Raw genomic sequence first — 23,798 nt, 5'->3', positions numbered from 1 at the left:
GAATCCGAATCTACATGAGACATATTGTTTTGGTTTGGTTTGTTTTGTTTTGCGAGCTGGTTATGATTATTGGTTTGTTATCCTGTGTGGACTTTTCTGGTGCTTCTGTTGTGGTGTTTACAGTCTGAGGGCCAGAGTTCTCAGTGGACAGTGAGAGTATTTGTTTTTGCAAGAGTGACTCACCATGACACTTGAAACCTGGTTCGATATGGCATTTTTTTGAGCAGCCGTCTCCATCTAAGAGATTCCCGTCATCACAATCCTCAGTCCTGTGGGGGAAACATATTGAAGCCAAGGGTTACAGTTATGAAATATGTGGAAGTTCTTTGGCTATGCTTCAAAACATGAAAGGCTCAAACAAATACTCAAAAATATGAAACATTCTTTAAAAATGACTCAAGTACATAACATGCAAAGCCTCTGACAGACCTAATAAGTTTATACTGACCCCTGTAGTGTGCCATCACCACAGAAATGTTCTCCATGAGTATAAACCAAGCCTGGGGAAAGTTCACTGAAAAAACCGTCTGACTCCACCTGGATCCTGTACAGGTACTGAACATCCCTCTGCACATCACTATAAGCAAACAAATACAAACACATACAGAAACGGATACATAGTTAGTTAGTAAAGTAATGAGCAAGTGGTGAGAACATTAAAAAGTTGAATGAATTAGCGTGTGTGTGTGTGTGTGTGTGTGTGTGTGTGTGTGTGTGTGTGTGTGTGTGTGTGTGTGTGTGTGTGTGTGTGTGTGTGTGTGTGTGTGTGTGTGTGTGTGTGTTTATATTGCTATTGCTCTATTGCTCGAACGAACGCACAGTATGAATTTAAAACATGCAGCAGTAATACTTGATCTAAGCTATATTTATTCTCAGGGTGATCTCAAATCTAACCTTAAAACGACCTTTTAATGTTGAGGGTATCACTGCATGCCCCACTGTGACCTCAGGGTATCGATCTGATCTGATTCAATGACCCTATAAAAAGAGTCTCGCCATGATTGCCAAGGCTTGTTTGATTTCAGTCATTTTCCGGCTGGTGGTAAGAGGATGCCTAGCTAACTGAGCATCATCTACTTTCTCCAGAGGGTCTTATTACTCAACAAATTGCCCTTATTAATTATGGATCACTTCCAGGGACAGGGAAGGGGAGAGAGACTACTATACTAGACAGCTATTGTTCTGAGGTCGCAAAGGGAGATCCAATGAAGGATGTGAAGTGATAAGATAAAGTCATATTTCTCTCTTAGTAGCACAGACAGTTATAGAGAGACAGTTACCTACAGCACAAGATGGTGCTGGTGAGGTATAACATTTTATTTGTCAATTGTACAGTAGAATAGCCATTAATCTCTTAAAACCTTTATCTCTGTGACTAAGGAGAGGAGAACTTAGCACACTTGAGCTTAAACGCATCAAATGTCTGTACACATTTGGGCTTGTCTAACTTCAGATATTTCGACCTTGACTGTATACAACTATTTAACTCATTCAATGAAAAACATCATCTTTCTTAAAACGTAATTAAGACACTCAAGAAATAACATTCAGACCCTTTTTACAGCATAACTAGTCAATAATATAACCTAAGAAGAAGGGATGCACCGATACCACTTTTTCCAGAACGAGTCCGATACCGATACTTTAATTTTTGGTACTCACCGATACCGTATAACCGATCCCTGTATTTTCACTGCATTTGTAATTTTTAAATGTATTGGTAGAGAAACCAAAATAATATACATCATATTAGTTGGCTTAATTTGTTCATCAAATAAATATTTCCTTCAGTTATTTTCATGCCTAATTAAGACTGCTAAAAAGCATTGTATGAGCTTTTGTTACTTTCACTCTTCATTCTATTGCTCTATCATATTTTATCTTTCATTTAATAGCACAGCATATTTTAAAAAAAGCTCCAGAAGGGCTTAGTGCTGAGGATTGGGTCAGTGGTACAAATGTTTAGACACCAGTGACATATTAATTCTTTATTCCAATGTTGATACAACAACAAAAACTACCTTAATCAATCAAATGTGATAAAAACCCTGCATATTCATTACATATGCATATAAATTAAATATAGATGGATATTTTGGTAAAATCACAAAAGGTAGCCTATTTAGTCAAGAGCAGTGAGTAATTTATTTGTCCTTTGTTTGATTAACATTAAAACACAGCAGCAGGTTTATAAGACTGCTGCCCCTTTAAGACCAAATGCACGGACCCGAATTGTACCGTCTACGTTCACTTGAATTCCAGTTTGAGTAATGAATTTGAGTACAAGCAAGAGACGTGAAAGACAATTCAATTCAGTATTTGCGCGCTGAGATGCTGGTTTTCGGGGCGCGCGCTTTGCGTTCTTTATGGAATTTCTTGACTTGGACACGTCCTGCAATAATGTATGGAATCACTCGTTATACATAAATTAGGTAACAGTTCATGTTTTACGTCTGTGAAAAAGGGATGCGCTCGACCAGCTCACGCTAACTGTGCCGTTGCGCGCTCAGTCCTGCGCGTTTTTCTCTTATCAGCTCGCGCACCACATATACAGTAGGTGTTACTATATTTCGTTTAATATTCCACTAATAAGATACATTTACTTCATAGACAGCTTTTTTTTTAATCACCATTATACTCTCTGTTGTCAGTGTTTCTTTGTTTGGATACAAGTGTACAAACGCTGCCTGGTATCGGTTGGTGGTTTCAGAGCATTTTTTCGAGTACGAGCACATGAACAGTATCGGGCTGATAATGGTAATGGTATCGGTAAATCGGTGCATCCCTACTAAGAAGCCATTCTTAAATTTGTCAAAAGTACAAATATTGTGCTGTTGGATTCCTCTATGATTCAACCCTGTTACCAAAGTTATTGTAAGAAATATCGAATCCCCCCTCCCGAAGAAATTCTTCATTACCCTACCCAATTTGTGGGAAGTGCTTTGTTTTTGCTGCAGACCTCACGGTGGCACTGTAGCCCACTTTCCCACAAAACCATATTTAATCCCACTCCCAATTTCCCCTCTTCTCCTCAGTAGTATGTTCCTGCACAACCGGAGGCTGCAGTTTCAGGACCCCAGTTTTAGGACCGCAGTTTCAGGACCCTCGTTTTTTGTGACAGCGCCACGCCGCCACCTACCAAACTGGATGATATAGCGGCGGCTGCGGTTCTAGGATCCAGGTGGTTTAGTTTGTACATAGTATCAAGATCCACCTATTGTCTTAAGTCTTGTTAGAAAAAAAAAAAAAAAAATTATATATATTTATTAACAAAAAAGATTATGAACTAGAAAAGCTCCTGCAACAGGTATAGAGCAAGTAGCATCAAGCCACATGACACAATATTACATTTTTACTTAAAGCTCACTTTAAACCACCATAGAGTATTTGTATCATATTCCGGTCGCGGTTAAAAATGGTTTTAAGTTAAAAAAAAGATGTTGAAATGTGTTATATTTAGCATTTTATATGCAGCTAATGGCTAGACCTTGCTTAGCAATACTGTAAACATTCTTTATTCATATGAAAATATCCAAAATCACACGAAAATCACACACAAACCATACTCGAAATCGTGCATTTATTAGCTTCTTGTTTCAGGTGAAGAGATGTGTCTTAGCTTTGTTATCACGGAGGTCAGAATGAGGAAGTGTACACCGCATACACAATAGCGCATCATGCAGAAGGGCAGGATTATTGTCACGTTAAACCATGTGAGATGATTGACAGCTCTATAGGAGAGCGCAGAGATCATAACTGACGCAAATCAGGAAGAGGAGAGACAGATCCATAGACAGATCTTGCCGTGTTCGCTGTTTGAGCTTCAGATCGCATAATTTAGTGGAACATGAAAATCATTATTTCTCCAAATATGCACACCATTGGCCTAAGAGCCCTGGCGGATGCTGTATGTATGTGAACACAAATAAACCGGAGAAGACATGAATGACTGCTTTATGAGTGATGATTTCTATTCAAAATAACGAACGTTACAGATTAATAATTTTGCACTCCTGTCATAAATTAAGAAATGAGTGTCACTGAAACCAGTTTTATCATAAACAGTGGTCAACCATCAAAGCTGGAGTTTTAAATATGTCTAATGATGCTCAGTTTGTCTAAATCAAATAAGTAAGAGTGTGATGTTTTAACGAATAATGAATGTTGAACAACAACAATCTGGGGCCGTCTGTGTTCTTTGCCGCGAAAGGGGTTAAATGAGTGTTTTTGGTGATCCAGTTCGGTAGGTGGCACTGTAACAGAAAACTAGGGTCCTGAAACTGCGGTCCTAAAACTGGGGTCCTGAAACTGCAGCCTCCGGTTGTGCAGGAATACCCTTCTCCTTCTCCTTGTCACTCTTTTTGTCTCCCATGCTAAATGACAGGTCTCTCACTTACTGCACACTAACTACACTGCGTGCGCTACTCCCTTCAGCCAGAGATTGGAAACAATTTTAGAGCAGCTACAAACAGCCATGAGTGTTTACTGTTTCTCCGGGTAAAGCGGTCCCATTTGGTTTATATTCTAGGGTTTCATTGTACCACTCTCTCTCTCTCTCTCTCTCTCTCTCTCTCTCTCTCTGATACAATCTGTCTTTCTTTCCTTTCCTGGCTCAATTCCCAATCGAGTTTCCATCTTTCGGAGCTTACAGGACTTGTGGAGGGAACTTTTCTGGATATGTTACATTCTCTGATCCACACTATTAATCTCTAGACATTTTGACCTATTCCAAGTACTTGAACAACAATCCAGTTCCCCGTTGATGAATTTCTATTGGAACAAGCATAATAAAATGTGACAGGAACAGAACAGAAATTGGCTATGCATCGATACTTGACTGGCTAATGAAATGGCTAATGACTTTGTTGAGTCGCTTCGAAAACGGTTGAACAATACTTGAACAGTGATACACTGAAGATACAATTCGATGACAGTTTTAGAAAGGCAACATGTTCATCATTTATACTTAAGCCACACTTAAAAATAATACTCCCAGAAATACTGTAAATCAACCAGAAACACAATAAAACATGACAAAGACGTCATTTGAAAAAGCTTGACAGTATTACTAATGGCTCAACAATTTCGAATAAATTTTGAATCGAAATAAATATATTCAAAATATAGTCTTTACTTTATAATAGTGTCTACATACAAAATAAAGTGCTATCATTAATCACACAGACACACGTTCCTACCTGTCAGTGTACGTGGGCTGTTTGACGGTGACGGGACTCCGGTCCTCTCTGATTGGTGGCTCTCTGAGCACTCTGTAGAGAAGGAGGTGGCATCCAGAGCACAGGGGATTTTGGGGTCGCGATGTCAGCAAGACAGCATCAATCTCAAGCTTCTTGTCAAAGGTGGAGATTTTAATGGCCTTGACCTTCTTACTAGTGTGTAAATGGAGTGTCAAAGGAATATCACAGAAAGCATGCTGGGGACCTGTGTTGACCGACTCGTCGTTCTCCATTATGAACATAATATTAGCAATTGCTTTTTGATCTGTGGAAAAACAGAAGACTGGATTCAAATAAACCATTAATACACAGCTGGTCAGAAGTTTGGGGGCAGTAAGATTTTTTTTCTTTCTATTTTTGAAAGAAGTTTCCTATGTTCACCAAGGCTGCATTCATTTGATAAAAAATACAGTGAAATTATTAATATATTTTAAATTCACAATTTATTCCTGTGATGGCAAAGCTGAATTTTCAGTAGCCATTACTCCAGTCTTCACTGTCACATGATCCTTCAGAAATCAGAAGAGACATTTCTTAGTACTATTAATGTTGAAAACAGTTGTGTTGCTATTTTAGTGGAAATGTGATTAAAAAAAATAGGATTCAGGATGATGAATAGAAATTTCAAAAGAACAGCATTTACTTGAAATAGAAATTTTACTTGAAATAGATTTTACTTTTTTTTTAGAAAATGTTTTGTACCAATGTAAACATAGAACTGACACTTCAAAGTAGAATTGGTGATCAATTGATCGGAATAAAAATATTAATTTCTTTCCAAAAAAAAAAAATCCAAAACTTTTTTACAATAGGGTACAACGGGGCTAAAGCCACACATTAAGAAAATTGCTTTTCACTGCTTTTTTTCCCTCTTAGTGTATGATTGCAGAAATATATATAATGTTTTTATTGAACATTGATGGAGCATTGATGGAGATTTTGTGCGAAAATAAATCATAAAAGTGGTTTATTTTTTTGTTTAATCTTAATCTTAAATATATGAGGTGGCAAGGTGGGCTTTTTAGCACACATATGCGATAAAAGGCTCACAATGGGGCAAAATAGACACGAATTAGTGATATAAATACTTAAGCTAAAAAATGTTTTTAATAATGTCTAAGTTACTACTTGTTCAAAACAACCACTTTAGCAACTGTTTTCTGTTTATTTTGAGAATAAAATAATTCATTTTTGTTCAATAAATATGCATTACAATGTTAATATAAAAACATATTTTTAAAATATTTTAAATTAATGATTCTGAAAGCATTGAAGGAGATCCCAAAATAATTTAATATAGATATACAGTAGTAACAATAAATTATCTTTTATTATGATATGACTAATATCGTATTTTTAAATATGATGGTTTCATTATAAATATGGTGATTATCTCTAAGGTGGACACCCAAACTTAATATATGATATTTACCTTCTGAATCTAACCATGTCATGTCAACAAATGGAAAAGTCAGCCAGCTTTTTATTAATAATTGTGCCTTTAGCCCCAAAGCAGGGCTTTTACCCCCAAAATACCATACTTTTACATATTCTTCTGTTATTGAAAAACTGTTACTTTAATTAGCTTGAACAAAACTGAAAATCATTAAGAAGACCTTGGTCTCAAAATATATTCAATCATTTTAGCGATTATCATTTGCTACTTAAATCTAAATAACAAAAAAAAAATTAGATCAAAGTATAGCACAGAATCAACTTTTGATCAAGCTTTTGCCTGCGATTGCGTCAAGAATTAGACAAAAATCCACGAGCATCTTGAAAAGTGGACGTTTTGGAAAGTGCTGTGGCAAGTTTTTGTGCCTAGTGGTTTGGAGGGAAATTCAAAGGCGCCTTTTGCCCCATTGTACCCTACTGTATATTTCCATAATGTCAGGTGTTTTATATGTTCAGACAGTACTAACTGGCTGAGGTGTAGGTGATCCAGACGGTCAAGCTGCCAGGGACAACCGGATGAAGGAAGTGCAATTCCAGCACGCAGCCCTCAGTCTGGGGGCACGGCGTGGTCATGTTGGGCTCATACAGGTTGACTTCAGGACTCCAGGCTTGCATGCTGGGCTCACATGGCTGGTACACATCAGGTGCCCCTGCAAAAACACATATGCAAACCTCATCCAAAGCAAAAAAAGAAAATGCTCTAACTTGCCATCAAAAGTTAAGGATCTTTTTGCAAACACTTACATGTACACTCACTATCTCTGTTTAAAAACCCAGTGAGCTGCCATACTGCCTACATAGCTACTTTCTTCTAAAGCAGCATACTGTCATGAAAACTCATTCATGACGGATTTGGAATACTCTACATACAGTATGCAGCAAATTCGCTCACAAATTGTGCTCCCACAAACGATTCCAACAGATATGGATGTTAGCATGTTGCTAAGCTTACAATGGGGTAGTAAACAAAAAGAGTAAAAGTCATTCGTTTTTATTGATAATTTTTTGTAGTGAATTAAATGTATTTAATTTTAAATATATTAAATTGTTAAATCAATTTATCTTGCTTTTTTCATTCTCTTGGATTTATTTTTTCATTTTAAATATAGGTTAAATTGTGCTCATCAAAACATATTCTGGGATTGCCTTCTTTGTGATGTATGCAATGCTGCCTGAATTAAAACCGGGGAGGCAGCATATTTAATTTGCAAACCTTTTTAGAACAGAATTTGCTTGGGGATCTCACCTTAAAATGCTGCCTCCACAGGCAGTTCACTCGGTTTTGCAACCTAACAATTATGTGTGCTTGCTTATTATGAACAACCATTTAATCTCTTGAATCTTCCACTTGTTATGACAATTTTCACAAAAAGACATAATGGGAGGCAAAGAGGAAGAAACCAAGTGAAAGGGAAAACAGAGAGAGAGTGTCTGGGAAAAACCACATGTCTTGGCAATGGATGTGAAGCACATTTCCCAAGACCTCAATCGACCAAAAGACCCAGGTGCAACTTGGCAAAGGAAAAATTGGCGCCTTAATTGGGACAGACAGGACTCACAAAATAAGAGTTAATGTCCTCGGTGGCATGAAGAACAGAAGCAAGACAGAGGAAAGTAATCCCAGGAGCCCTGGGGCAGCACTCACAAAAACACATTTGGGGACTTTACTGTGCCTACTGATAGCGACATTTATTGCACACACGATCACCACTATTGTGGTTCATACTGTATGTCAGTGTTCAGATATGGTGAATGCAGCAGACTACTGCAATCTGGCACAGTTTTCTGGGAGTGTGCAGCATCGCTCCACAACTGTGATCCAGGAGCTTACCCTATCATTCAAAAGTTTGGAGTCAGTAAGATTTTTGTATGTTTTTCAAAGATTTGTATATGTCCGCTCACCAACCTTCTACAATGCGAGTAAATCATTCGCATATGCAACCATATTTCACACTAGGCGACTAAAAATTTCACACTAGGCGACTAAAAATGGCTAGTAAATTTCACAATTTTAGAGAGTTAGAGGCAAAAAATAAGTTTAACGCATATAGGGCCCTATCATACACCCGGCGCAATGCAGTGCCAAGCGCGACGTAAGTGTTTTTTGCTAGTTTCAACCTGACGCAGTTATCATTTTCAAGTCCTACGCCACGTCGTTTAAATAGCAAATGCATTTGTGCGCCCATGGGCGTGCTGGTCTGAAAACGAGGTGTGTTCGGGCGCATTGTTGGCGCGTTGCTATTTTGAGGCAACTGAAATAGACTGCGTCATTGACCAACAAAAATCTGGTCTAAACTCAATGGCGAATTTTGAAAATTTGAATTTTCTTTTGTTATTTAAAGAGCGTGTTAGTAATGTGCGCCTATAGGGCCAGTGCTGCTTCAAGTTTATCATTTGCACGTGTTTTTAAGCCTTGTCAAATTAAATATTCAAAAGCAAGAAGAAATGGAAGAGAATTAAATTTGAATTAAATTCTCAGTAGTGAACAGTAAAGAGAATTTAATTATCAGAATTAAATCCCAGAAAACCATGTCTGACAGCACGCAAATACTGAATTAAGTTCCTGCACTTAAATGGACAAGTTTACACAAAATTGAGTGAATGTAAACAGTTGAGAAAGACAACGCATGTGTAACAGTATTGTTATAATGAAACCATGCATTATGTCTTAAAGTGACAACAGCTTAATGTGCTTGCTGCTGTCTGTGTTTTTAATGTTAATCAAACAACAAAAAATACATGCACTGCTCCAGACTGAATAACTTTTGTAACTTTAACTGTGCGTTCACACCGGACGCGAATAGCGCGTCAAATTCGCGTCTACCGCGTCTAGTTTGACGCTTGACCACTTTGTGTTAATTCGCGTGTCAATGGCGAAATTGACGCGCGTAAAAACAAAAGTTTGAAGCGAAATTTACGCGCGTCAGAGGCGAAATCCGGAGGCGAAAGTTTCGAAACCCGTTGGCGGCCATCTTTTTAGATGTTTATCGAGCATTAGCATTAGCATTATTCGAGAGAGTCACCACTCGTATATGCTCTGGAGAGCAGAAACAGCTCCGTAGGGGACATCGTCGCTGTACTCGGGTCCACCAGACCCTCCGGAGGGTTTCAGGAGTTTCACAATTTGCTCCAGGAGCTAGGTTTGGTGGACCTAATGGTGAGGACGCCGACGAGGACAGCGTAGGCCGTATAAGCCCTCGGCCTCGAGTGGTCTAGCTATGCCTGTCGAGCCCGCGCTCTACAGCCCGGCACGAGGTTCACCCTCCCCCGCATCCACCTAATCTGTCATTTATTTTTGTTTTGATAATAAATGAAGCCAGCCTCCAAAAGTGATTAATCTGTCCTGTGATTTTTCTCTCTCTCTCACACATCACTGTCCAGACACGAACTTATATGTTGGTTGTCTTTACATTATAATAATATTTCATATAATCTAGATATGGAATAAATAGCATTTAATGCAAAATGAATATGTCTCATATATTGAAATCAAGTTTTATGTGATAAAATATTTGCTTTGTTGTGCATTAGAACCACAGTCATATATTACAACATAATTTATTGAAGCATCCAGATACTTCACCACGTGACAGCAGCAAGCAGCTAGGCTCCTGATTGGTTAACGCGGCGCGAATTGACGCAGAAGTTCAGATTTTTCAACTCGGGCGGCAGACGCGAATTCGCGTCAAACGCGTGAATGCACAAATAGCACTAACTAAATCATTCGCGCGTAACGCGCTTAACGCGCCAGACGCTCAATTCGCGCTACTCGCGCGAACTTGACGCGCGAATGAGGCGTATTCGCGTCTAACGCGCCGCGCTCTACGCCTCATTCGCGCCGCAGGAATTTTTTACGCGCGTAACGCGTCTTTGCATTGACTTAACATTGAAATCACTCGCGCCTGACGCGCTATTCGCGTCCGGTGTGAACGCACCATAATAAGGATTCATCTATATTACATATACTACATCATTTATAAAGTGAAGCCTGTGCAATGTTTTTTTTTTTTACATTTGTTTATTCAGTTTCTGTTTTAATTTCTGTCAATAATAGATTTTTTTCTTTTGCATTGTTCATGTATTTTTTACTAGCCTATGGCGACCCGAGCTTCAGTGTGTCGGTAGAGGGTTGCTCACCAAGGCTGCATATATTTGATAAAAAATACAGTCAAAACAGTAAAATTGTGAAATATTATGACAATTTCTGCTTTATCACAGTATAATTCAATTTATTCATGTGATGGCAAAGCTGAATTTTCAGCATCATTACACCAGCGTCACATGATCCTTCAGAAAAGATTCTAAATATGCAGATTAGTTGTCCAAGAGACATTATTATCAATGATGAAAACAGTTGTGCTGATTAATAATTTTTTGGAAACGATAATATTCTTTGATGAATACAACGTTCAAAAGAACAGCATTTATTTGAAATAGAAATCTTTTGTAACATTATAGATGTATTGTCACTTTTGATCAATAATTTCTTTTTAGAAAAAACTTACTGAACCTAAACATTCGAATGGTAGTATAATCAGCTATTTATAAATAAATAAATAAATAAATGTTAAACTTTATTAGGTAAAACCGAAAGTCCACACCAGAAAACATAGTAAAATACACTCACCTAAAGGATTATTAGGAACACCATACTAATACTGTTTGACCCCCTTTTGCCTTCAGAACTGCCTTAATTATACATGGCATTGATTCAACAAGGTGCTGAAAACATTCTTTAGAAATGTTGGCCCATATTGATAGGATAGCATCTTGCAGTTGATGGAGATTTGTGGGATGCACATCCAGGGCACGAAGCTCCCGTTCCACCACATCCCAAAGATGCTCTAGCGGGTTGAGATCTGGTGACTGTGGGGGCCATTTTAGTACAGTGAACTCATTGTCATGTTCAAGAAACCAATTTGAAATGATTCGAGCTTTGTGACATGGTGCATTATCTTGCTGGAAGTAGCCATCAGAGGATGGGTACATGGTGGCCATAAAGGGATGGACATGGTCAGAAACAATGCTCAGGTAGGCTGTGGCATTTAAACGATGCCCAATTGGCACTAAGGGGCCTAAAGTTTGCCAAGAAAACATCCCCCACATCATTACACCACCACCACCAGCCTGCACAGTGGTAACAAGGCATGATGGATCCATGTTCTCATTATGTTTACGCCAAATTCTGACTCTACCATCTGAATGTCTCAACAGAAATCGAGACTCATCAGACCAGACAACATTTTTCCAGTCTTCAACTGTCCAATTTTGGTGAGCTCTTGCAAATTGTAGGCTCTTTTTCCTATTTGTAGTGGAGATGAGTGGTACCCGGTGGGGTCTTCTGCTGTTGTAGCCCATCCGCCTCAAGGTTGTGCGTGTTGTGGCTTCACAAATGCTTTGCTGCATACCTCGGTTGTAACGAGTGGTTATTTCAGTCAAAGTGGCTCTTCTATCAGCTTGAATCATCGGCCCATTCTCCTCTGACCTCTAGCATCAACAAGGCATTTTCGCCCACAGGACTGCCGCATACTGGATGTTTTTCCCTTTTCACACCATTCTTTGTAAACCCTAGAAATGGTTGTGCGTGAAAATCCCAGTAACTGAGCAGATTGTGAAATACTCAGACCGGCCCGTCTGGCACCAACAACCATGCCACGCTCAAAATTGCTTAAATCACCTTTCTTTCCCATTCTGACATTCAGTTTGGAGTTCAGGAGATTGTCTTGACCAGGACCACACCCCTAAATGCATTGAAGCAACTGCCATGTGATTGGTTGATTAGATAATTGCATTAATGAGAAATTGAACAGGTGTTCCAAATAATCCTTTAGGTGAGTGTAGGTCAAAATGAGTAAAACTCAAAGGTTTAAAAATTGACTGAAAGGTTAAAGCATGCTTGACTACATTACATGTCAGGTTATATGCTTGTATGAAAGAGCACAAACGTTACTATCAGGCCATGTGAACTCCCTGCCTCCAAAAGGTTTTACACTGATCGATTAAACTGCACTCCAGGTCAAGAGAGAGACAGATAGACAGGCAGAAGCTTTGAGTCACAGAGCGCTCCTTTGCACCCAGCGTGGCCTCACATGTGTGGATGTGTACAGGGTAAACAGCAGCAGGCCAAGGCAAACCATAAAACTCAATTGGTCAGATAAACAGAGCGAGGGCCTCCACACACAGTAGAATTAATGACTGTATCAGATGTGGTGTAATGCTACCGCAGGGAGAAGCAATGCGGCAAGATCTGTGACCGTGTCATCCTTCCTTCTTTCAGCAACCTTAACCAGGTCTCTGTTCGCTCTGACTCAACCCTTATTTCTTAAAAAGCTGCCTTGTGGTACATACAGAGGCTACGGTACAGGTAAGCAGGGGCGAGTGTCACAAGATGTGAGATCTGAGATCCAAGTATGATTTGTTGGTATTGAATTGGCCTGCGCTAATCTGGATATCAAATGATTGACCGTGGTATTACCATAAGCATTATTTCATACTACACAAACAGTGTCATCTTGCTCTTAAAGTCTTTCTGACGTGATTAACTGACCGACAAAATAATTCACATTAGGTAGTCATCATGCACTTCATCATGTTTTTAAAAATAAACCAAAAACAATAGGTTACCGTAATTTATCACAGACCTTAACTGATGGTAGTAAATATCATTCATCATTAATATCACAAAAATATTGTTTTCTTAGAGATATATATTTTTATTTTAAAATTTAAGGCTTCATTTCTCATCAATCTGTTTCTCAAAACAAGTCTCTGGGCCAAAAATCCCTCTCCACTACCACCTAACTGGATGATTTTATATTGGACCTCTCTCATGATACTGTGCTTTATGAAAACGACTGCATACCAGGGGAGGATTTCCACATTTTGGGTGGACTTTTCAAAGCACAATCTTATCCGTGACACGTCAGTGAGTGGGCAGACCAGATGCTAAGAGATTTCTGATTAGAATAATCAGTAACATCTGTTAGGTGAGGAATAAAGTTGAAAAGCTGCACAGGATACACATCGCTTTTTATGACGGGCCGCTTCTGGACGCCACCCAATATTACCAAAACTTGATGCTGTGCCAAGGGTCTTTTTTTATTCATTGATGGCAAAACGAGTGTTCTGTATCCTGGCAATTATGATTTAATGATTTATTCCCTACATTTTTCCAGACTCGCACCCACCTGGCCTGCATGAGACTGAACGATCCACCTGAATGTGAATGCACAAGCTCGGAGAAAGAAGCCAGGGCTAAATTCTCTCTATCCTCATTAATCAAAGTGCAGGTATTGCTTTTAACATTGACGATCATTCGTGACATATTCAGTGGTGTGTTGAGGATCAAGCACACGTCCAAAAGCATTTATGTCAGAGACAGCATTCAGTCATGCGCTCACCATCTTACAATTCATGACATATGCTTGTGGAAGAACTTTGTAGGATCCTGATATGATGCTATAATACAGCAGTTAGTTCCAGTCTTCTAATTTGATTGCCTGAACAGCATTTCAAGGGGGCTGATATACAGTCCAACAGCGATGGGACTTTTTTTCTTTTGTTTGTATCATTCAGCATGCTAGTATTTTGCACAAGCACTAAAGCACTAAAGTATCTAGTATTGTAATAAGGAATGACAGAGTACTAACCCACTGCTTCCTCTGGTGTCCAGTATCCAGTGGAATCACAGGCGTGAGGAGAAGTGGCCTCATGGGCGTACTGATGGAGCGCTCCGTTCTCATCACAGAGATGGCAGTTTATGCCACCCTCCCTACACAGCCACAGAGAATAGCTTTTAAACAGTGGATGAAATATAAAGTCAGTGATATATATATATAAAAAAAAATGGGGTGCTCAAAATATTTATTTTGCCCTGCTTTGTAGTGTCATATATACTGGATCACTTTGTGCACTTTTATTGATAGTGAGAGCTGTCTGATGGTGGGGAAAAAAAAGTTTAAAAGGCCTCCAAAACACATTTGGATAGCAATGCAATCACAAACAAAACATTACAAAAGCAAGTGTAAATCCATCTATTTCCATGTGTTTTGACTTAATAGAATGAAAGTTTAAGTTGAATATGTAGCTGCGGAATTGCAGCATATTTAACATCTTGTTAAACTGCATTGCTGGCTGTTAGTAAACAAAAAAGCTTTGAGAATCCAAAAAATAATGTAACATTAATGCATAAACATTTGTATTGAGAAATGTTTATTTCCTCGTTGTTTGCTATATGTACACGCCTTACTTTACCTGTGGGCAAGTGGCCCACTGATTGGATACGGCCAATGAATTGAGATGGAATCTGATTTTTGACCAATAACCACTGGTGCAAGAGGAACAGGGGTGGGCTTTCTCCCTTGGACCCAGGCTTTGTAGACCAAATCAATATAGCAGTGCATCCGAGCTACTTGATTGGGTGTAAAATGGTTTGTACAGTCATCATCTGTAAAAAAAAAAAAAAAAAAAAAAAAAAAAAAAAAATTTGAAATCTTTCACATTTGAAAATTTCCATTGTTTTATTCACATTAATTTAATCCTAATTTAATAAAATCAAATTATGTTATTAATACTGAGGTCCTCATGAATACACTGCTGTTCAAATAAGTGTGATCACTTTTTTTTAAGAAATTGCTCCTTTTATTCAGCAAAGATGCATTCAATTGTTTAAAAGTTACAGGAAAGACATTTATAGTGTTAAAACGATTTTTTACTTCTATTTCACTTGTCTCCAAACTTTCTATTACCGGTAATCAAAGAATCCTGAAAAAAAAAACATTTTATTAATCAGCACAACCATTTTCAACTGATACTACTAATAAATGTTTCTTGAGCAGCAAATCAGCATATTAGAATTATTTCTGAAGAATAATGTGACACTGAAGACTAGAGTAATGATGCTGAAAATTCAGCTTTTGCCATCACCAGAATAATTTACATTACAAATTATAATTAAATAGAAAAAATTATATTAAATTATAATAACATTTCACAATATTATTGTTTTTGACTGTATTTTTTATCAAATAAATGCAGCCCTGTTGGAAGTTCTTTTTTTATCGTACTGAAAGCAAACTTTTGAACGTGTATATACACTACTTGCATGTATAACTTAAGTTAGACACTACCATCAATATCTTTAAAGTGAAACTGGTTCTTCTTGTTGGGCAAACAGAAGCAGAAAACTGATTGTGACTACCTGTGTAACTCATGTAGTTGTTGTACGGTGTGTCTTTGTACTGGGTAAGGCCACAAGTGTCATTGACTGGATCAGGGTCGTGACAAGCTTTCGATTTTGGCGTTGGTGCTGTATCGGCACACAGATCTCCAGTCTCCATGGATGCGGTGGTCTCTTGACAGGGGTCATCACATGACTCGCGTTCACTCACACCCTTAAACACATGGTACAGTCCCAAAATATGACCCATCTCATGGATCATGGTGTTGTTGTGTCCTTTGGTGCCAAAGTATGAGGGGTTGAGAATCATTCCACCTGAAAAATGACACAAATGGACATCTCTGCAGTTGATGAAACAATATAAACTTTAACCTGAAAGAACACTGATGTGTAAATTCTAAAGTTTAACTTTAATCTCAAAGCCAGAAGTCTGTGAGTATATCAAACTGATTTGTTCTGAAATACTGCTGCATAAAACATTATGTAATCTAACCTGTTTACAGGACCACCGCAGCTAGGATTACCAGAAAGAACAGTATGATGCTCTAACCACTTTAAGAACATTACAATGTATTTAAGATCCCACACCTGCTGAATGGTAACACATTGGCGTCTGTTTTTATATCCAAATAATGTAATATATATCTTAAAACAAAAAAGAACGACCTTTTTATTTAGGAAATATCCATGTTTTATGGGAGTTCAGCCAAACGTTCAGAGCTTGGCTAGACACGTCTGACAGACACAGATCATTTACAGTTATACCACAAGATCAGCAGTTCATGCTATGGTCTGATTTCACTTAAAGCATTCAGAGCAGTAGTTTGACCTTGTTCCTCAATAGACATCAAGGTACTCTCGCAAATAAGCTCATGATTTATGTGGAATTAAACCATGGCAGGCTGCTGCCCAAACCCATACCATAAACCCGAGCCCCCTAATTTATGAGAAACTAATCTCGCATTTAACCTCCATGCAAGTCCACCGAAACATTTGTGGACAAAGATTGACTTTCACCAAAGACAGTAAATCAAAAGCAGAGGTGGATTATGGGAATAATAAGAATGGAGCCATATCTCTGAGTGATTAAAAGCAGCGTGGTCAGTCATTCATGAATCTTACCTTTCATGTCTCAGACCACCTCTGGAATCTGTTTTATTCATCCAAGATGAATAAAAAACAAAACTAGCTTTTTAATTGTAAAACTCAACACTCTGGTCAATCGTTTTTATGAACATTTCATAATTCCATTTTTCCTTCTTAACTTGACTCGCCATGGTTATTGGGATACAATTCTTCTTGGCTCTGTTTAAAGCATGACAGGGTGATCAGGACCCCAACGACCCCTTCCTGAAGAGGTTTATTTTGTAATTACAACAGGCTGTCTGGACTATTCTGTTTATTACGTGGCTGTATACCAAATAAGAAATAATAGTCCAATTATACAATTTAGCAGTCACAAGTTTTTGACAAATAAGTATCCAGTCAAGTAATCAAGATAATCATGGAATAAGTATAGAATACCAATATAACATTTGAGGGATTAAAATAAATATTCAAGGTATATAAAATAAATAAATCAAATATAAAATCAAATTAATTGTATTAATATGCGAAATATAAAATCACCTGTCATACACTTTGTAACGCAGGAGTTTCCTGTATCACCTCCTTCAAACCCACGTAGAGAGCCATCTCCTGAGTATTAACACTACATCTCCCATCATGCAGTTCATCTGGACATCACACACAATGTTTCCACTCATGGCTCTCACACCTGTATCCCATTTGCTTGTGTATTTAACCAGCACTCAACCCTCATTCAGTGCAAGTATTGTTTAGCCCTGGCTTACCTACTGAGCGTTTATCCTTGTGTTTTCTCCTACTGGTTCAGATCTCGGACTGTTTGCTGTTATCTACGATCATTCTCTGGCTACCTAGACCTTGGACTGTTTCCTGGCTTTCGATTATTCTCTGGCTTCCTTGACCCTGGCCTGTTTACCGTGCTTCGACGAATCTCTGCCTGGCCTGGACTTCAACGCCTGTGTCTCTGAGTACTCTTTGCCTAGCCCTTCTACTATTGTCTGCCTATATCAAATAAAAGCTGCAAATGGATCTTACCGACTCTGAGCAATCCTTACAGAATACTTCGCCAAACCCAGGTCCAGCAGCGGTCTCACAGTTGACCACCGACGTAACTGCACAGGCTGCTGCACTAGTACAGTACAAACATCAGTTGGATCACCTTACAACGCTCACTGATGAGCTCGTGAACGCCATCCGAGGACTGCAAGTATCAGCGGCCAACGCCACCACCGATCAGCCCTCTGGGGCTTCCCCGTCGACTGCGAGTGCGACTGTCAATCCTCGTCTCGCTCTTCCAGAGAAGTTCGACGGTGCGTCAGCGAGATGCAAGGGTTTCCTACTCCAATGCCGCCTCTACTTTGACCAACAGCCCACATTACATCCCACAGATGCCGGGAAAATAGCCTTCGTGTGTTCACTTCTCACCGGGAAGGCGCTGGAATGGGTGACCGCCATCTGGAGGCCGGAGGGATTCCCCTTTACCACGTTCGCGTCATTCACCCATGAATTCCGCTGCATTTTTGAACACCCCGCAGAACAGGGTGATGCTGGGGAACGCCTTCTCAGTCACACACAGGGGAGAAGAACCACCGCTGATTATACCCTCACGTTTCGTACCCTTGCTGCACAGACCAATTGGGTTGAGGACACTCTAAAGACTTTGTTCAGAAAGGGCCTTACCAACGAACTACAATCTGAATTGGCGTGCCGCGACGAGGGGAGGTCGTTAAACGAATATATCAACATGGCTATCGAGATCGACAACCTGATTCGCTCTCGTCGTACTCCTCAAGCCTCCTATCGTGCACGTTCTGACGACATGCTTGGATCAGAGCCCATGCAGCTGGGTTTCACTAGTCTTACTCCCGAGGAACGTGAGCGACGCATGCAGCAGCACCGTTGCCTCTACTGCGGTCAGTCTGGTCATCGAAGACTCACCTGTCCAGTTCGCCCACCTTCCCAGGTTCAACCGGTGAGTGCAACGGGTGTTTCAGACAACCAGTGGCCCGGTTTCATTCTACCTGTTCGTCTCTCTCTCCATGGCAGGAAGATTGACACTACAGCATTGCTATATTCAGGAGCTGCAGGAAATTTCATGTCTCACAAGTTCATAGTTCAGCACAAACTTCAAACTAATCCCTGTGATTTTCCATTAACAGTGGAGGCGCTAGACGGTCGGCCCTTAGGAGAGGGGAGGATCCTCAGACTCACCGAAGAGGTAACCTTACACATGGGAACACTTCACTCTGAGTCTATCAGGTTTTATGTTATCCGGGGCTCCAAGCACCACATAGTCCTGGGCCTTACATGGCTACGTACACACAATCCCCAAATCTCCTGGCGCGAGAACCAGATCGTCCAATGGGACCTCTCTTGTCACAGAACATGCCTGTCCAAGGTCAAGCGTACTCCAAACCACTCCCTCCAGGCTTCCACGCCCGGGTTCAGTGATCCTAACCTGCCCGCCGAATACTCCGATCTGGCTGACGTCTTCAGCAAACACCGGGCTGCACAACTTCCTGAGCACCGTTCAAGTGATTGCGCCATCGAGCTGTTACCCGGCGCCACACCACCTAAGGGCAGAGTCTTTCCCCTGTCACAGCCTGAGTCCGAAGCCATGAGGAAGTACATCGAGGAGGAATTAGCCAAGGGGTTCCTTCAGCCTTCGACCTCGCCCGCCGCAGCCGGTTTCTTCTTCGTTAAGAAGGATGGCACTCTGCGTCCTTGTATCGACTACCGTGGGTTGAATGAAGTTACAGTCAAGTTCAGGTATCCACTGCCGTTGGTACCAGCCGCTCTCGAACAGCTTCGCCAGGCCAAGTATTATACCAAGTTGGATCTCCGTAATGCCTACAACCTGGTTTGAATTCGCAAAGGAGACGAGTGGAAGACTGCCATCTCCACCACTAGTGGGCACTATGAGTACCTCGTCATGCCGTTCGGTCTGTCCAACAGTCCTTCGGTCTTCCAAGCGTTCATGAACGACGTCTTTCGTGATATGCTGGAGAAATGGGTGATCGTCTACATCGACGACATTTTAATCTACTCCTCAACCATGGAGGAGCACGTGAAGCACGTCAGATCAGTTCTCCAACGACTTCTCCACTACCAGCTCTTTGCCAAATTCGAGAAATGTGAATTCCACCGCACGAGTACGTCTTTCCTGGGTTACGTAATCAGTTCAGAGGGTGTGGCGATGGACGAAAAGAAGGTTCAGGCAGTCCTGAGTTGGCCAGTTCCCCAGACCATCAAGCAGTTACAACGGTTCCTGGGATTTGCAAACTTCTATCGTCGGTTTATCAGGAATTACAGTACAGTTGCCGCTCCTCTGACTGCCATGACAAAACGCTACAACCATCGTCTGAGCTGGTCACCCGAGTCCTCCAAAGCCTTTGATGATCTCCGAGCTCACTTCACTTCTGCTCCCATTCTGCGGCACCCCGACCCCATGCGCCAGTTCATCGTCGAAGTGGATGCTTCCAACACTGGAGTAGGAGCAGTTCTCTCCCAGCGTCAGGGCATGCCTGAGAAAATGTATCCTTGGGCCTTTTTCTCCCGTAAGCTCACTCCCGCGGAGTGCAACTACGATGTGGGCAACTGTGAGTTATTGGCCATGAAATTGGCTCTAGAGGAGTGGCGGCACTGGTTGGAAGGAGCGCAGGAACCATTCATCATCCTCACTGACCATAGAAACCTCGAATTCCTCTGTTCGGCCAAACGCTTGAATCCTCGTCAGGCTCGGTGGGCCCTGTTCTTTACCAGGTTCCAGTTCACCATCACATACCGACCAGGTTCCAAGAATACTAAGGCCGACGCTCTCTCTCGTCAAACTGAGGAGACAACCGAAACAACGGGTACCGAGAATATCCTTCCTGAGAGTTTGCTCATCGCCCCAGTACAATGGGACATCACCACGGAGATCGAACTGTTCAATCAGCAGGAACCTCCACCTATGAATTGCCCTCCTGATCGCCTATATGTGCCTATTTCCCTACGTACTCGCCTCATAGATCAGGTTCATCCTGGTATCACCGCCACCGTTCACCTGCTCCGCAACCGGTTCTGGTGGTCCTCTTTACTCACAGACACCACCAACCACATCCAAAGCTGTACCAGCTGTAACACTTCCAAGACACCTCGTCAACTCCCCGCTGGACTTCTCACTCCATTGCCCATTCCCCAACGACCTTGGTCGCACATCGCTATAGATTTCATCACCGACCTCCCGGAATCCCAGGGTACCACCACCATACTGACCATAGTCGATCGCTTCTCCAAGGCATGCAGACTGGTGGCACTACCCAAACTGCCCACAGCACTCGCCACTGCCGAAATCCTGTGTAATCAGGTGTTTCGCTTCTACGGTCTGCCGGACGACATCGTGTCAGACCGAGGGCCACAGTTCACCTCTAGAGTTTGGGGAGCTTTTTTCAAACACCTCAATGTAAACATCAGCTTGTCCTCCGGATATCATCCCCAATCCAACGGGCAGACAGAACGTCTGAACCAGGACATCATTCGGTTCTTGCGCACATACTGCCAGCGACAACAAGCAGAGTGGAGCCAATATCTGTTCTGGGCAGAGTATGCGCAGAACTCCCTGGTTAAGCCCGCCACTGGTTTAACTCCGTTTCGGTGCATTCTTGGCTTCCAACCCCCGCTGTTCCCTTGGTCCGGGGAACCCACAGAGCTCCCTTCCGTTACCGAATGGCTTTAAAGGAGTGAGGAGGTCTGGGATCAAGCGCATACCCATCTGGTACATGCGGTTAGGCGCCAGGAGCGCCACGCCAACCGACATCGTAGACCAGCCCCCCATTACCGCCCAGGTCAATGGGTCTGGCTGTCCACAAAGGATCTCAAACTACGGCTTCCCTGCCGCAAGCTCAGCCCCAGATATGTCGGTCCATTCCAGATCCTAAAACAAGTTACTCCAGTGTCGTTTCGTCTAAAACTTCCCACTAACTATCGTATAGCTCCGACATTCCATGTTTCCCTGCTGAAACCTGCTGTCAGTCCCGAGAGAGGGACAATAGAGGAACTCACAACACAAACCACTCCTCCAATCCTGGTAGACGGCGAGGAAGCGTATCGGGTAAGAGAACTGCTGGATTCCAGGCGCAGAGGTAACGTCCTTCAGTACCTAGTCGACTGGGAGGGGTTCGGTCCAGAGGAACAGTGTTGGATCAGAGCTAAGGACATCCTAGATCCCACACTTATCGAGGAATTCCACCAAGCACATCCCAGCAAACCTGCTCCTCGACCTCGTGGAAGACCACGTCGCCGGTTACCTTCTCGCGCCGGGAGTCGCTCGCAGGGAGGGGGCTCTGTAACGCAGGAGTTTCCTGTATCACCTCCTTCAAACCCACGTAGAGAGCCGTCTCCTGAGTATTAACACTACATCTCCCATCATGCAGTTCATCTGGACATCACACACACCTGTTTCCACTCATGGCTCTCACACCTGTATCCCATTTGCTTGTGTATTTAACCAGCTCTCAACCCTCATTCAGTGCGAAGTATTGTTTAGCCCTGGCTTACCTACTGAGCGTTTATCCTTGTGTTTTCTCCTACTGGTTCAGATCTCGGACTGTTTGCTGTTATCTATGATCATTCTCTGGCTACCTAGACCTTGGACTGTTTCCTGGCTTTCGATTATTCTCTGGCTTCCTTGACCCTGGCCTGTTTACCGTGCTTCGACGAATCTCTGCCTGGCCTGGACTTAAACGCCTGTGTCTCTGAGTACTCTTTGCCTAGCCCTTCTACTATTGTCTACCTATATCAAATAAAAGCTGCAAATGGATTTTACCGGCTCTGAGCAATCCTTACACACTTTACTATAAGGTTATATAACTTGACTCTGAGCAATCCTTACACACTTTACTAAAAGGTTATATAACTTATAGTTAATGCAACATGAAATACCGACAAACAATACTTTTACAGCATTTATTAATCTTGGTTAATTGTCATTTTTACATGTTCTTATACATTTTTATTTTTACATTTACAAGTTCTATGAATTAAAATCACTTAATGAAATATGAATGAAAAATATTTAAAAATGAACAATAATATATTAACAAAGGAGCATTACTCTGAATTAATAAATGCTGTGAAAATGTTTGTTTGATAACTAATAAATTAAATAAATGTTTACAAATTAAACACTAATGTAAAGTGTTATCATATATACTTTAGAAACAAACTGTAGCCAAATTCAAGCTCATAAAAACAGGTTGGTGCTAATTACTCATGCTAATGTCGGTTTAAAAGTTCACATTCTACACATAGGCCAAAATCATCTCATTAACAAAAGCTCTAACCCAAAAAGCCAAGACCAAAATGTCTGCTCGTGGATCCTGAACCAATGGGAGGGGGACTTATATAAGAAACCTTCCTGCTTGAGAGAAATCTCCTTTTTTTAAAGGAGCTGGACTTCACCGAGACCATTTTAATGAGCTCTAAAACACAACAACGACGGGTACTATAAAATCAGCTGGCAGTTGGATGGAGATGGCAACAGGGCAATACCCTTCTTTTGTTTTTGTTTGGTTGTTGTCGAGTTCCTTTTCTTCTCTCCCGGTGGACAGCCTTAATGATTAATGGGCAATCTACAGGGAAATCTATGCGTGCTGCAAGTGTTTTCTTTTATGCTTGAGTTTACGGCCCATTAATCTCGTAAAAGCAAATACAGACAACAAGGAGGAAGAGACAAGAATGTGTTTCTTTAAAGAAAAGATGTAAGGCGATCGAAAAAAAGAAAGTCATGAACAAGAAGATGTATGGCATTAGGTCCAAAAAAAACACATGTGCTTTGGGGAATGTAGCGATAGGAAACATCT

The 23,798-nt window shown here is 41.0% G+C and overlaps 1 protein-coding gene across 1 annotated transcript in view; it reads right to left on the bottom strand.

Moving 5' to 3' along the window:
* pappa2 (pappalysin 2) overlaps window positions 1-23,798 on the bottom strand; it is a 105,173-nt gene that overhangs the window by 52,160 nt on the left and 29,215 nt on the right. The window contains exons 4-10 of the mRNA XM_056239474.1: window positions 15,892-16,185; window positions 14,946-15,138; window positions 14,342-14,463; window positions 7,160-7,342; window positions 5,199-5,502; window positions 449-577; window positions 184-269 (exon numbers count right to left, since the gene is read on the bottom strand). Coding sequence (XP_056095449.1) covers window positions 184-269; window positions 449-577; window positions 5,199-5,502; window positions 7,160-7,342; window positions 14,342-14,463; window positions 14,946-15,138; window positions 15,892-16,185 — 1,311 coding nt within the window. The remainder of the gene's footprint in view (window positions 1-183; window positions 270-448; window positions 578-5,198; window positions 5,503-7,159; window positions 7,343-14,341; window positions 14,464-14,945; window positions 15,139-15,891; window positions 16,186-23,798) is intronic.

This window comes from Rhinichthys klamathensis, unplaced genomic scaffold, assembly GCF_029890125.1.
Source record: "Rhinichthys klamathensis goyatoka isolate OS25496 unplaced genomic scaffold, OSU_Roscu_1.1 h1tg000566l_1, whole genome shotgun sequence".
Classification (NCBI taxonomy): domain Eukaryota; kingdom Metazoa; phylum Chordata; class Actinopteri; order Cypriniformes; family Leuciscidae; genus Rhinichthys; species Rhinichthys klamathensis.
This window is presented reverse-complemented; position numbering and strand designations above follow the sequence as displayed.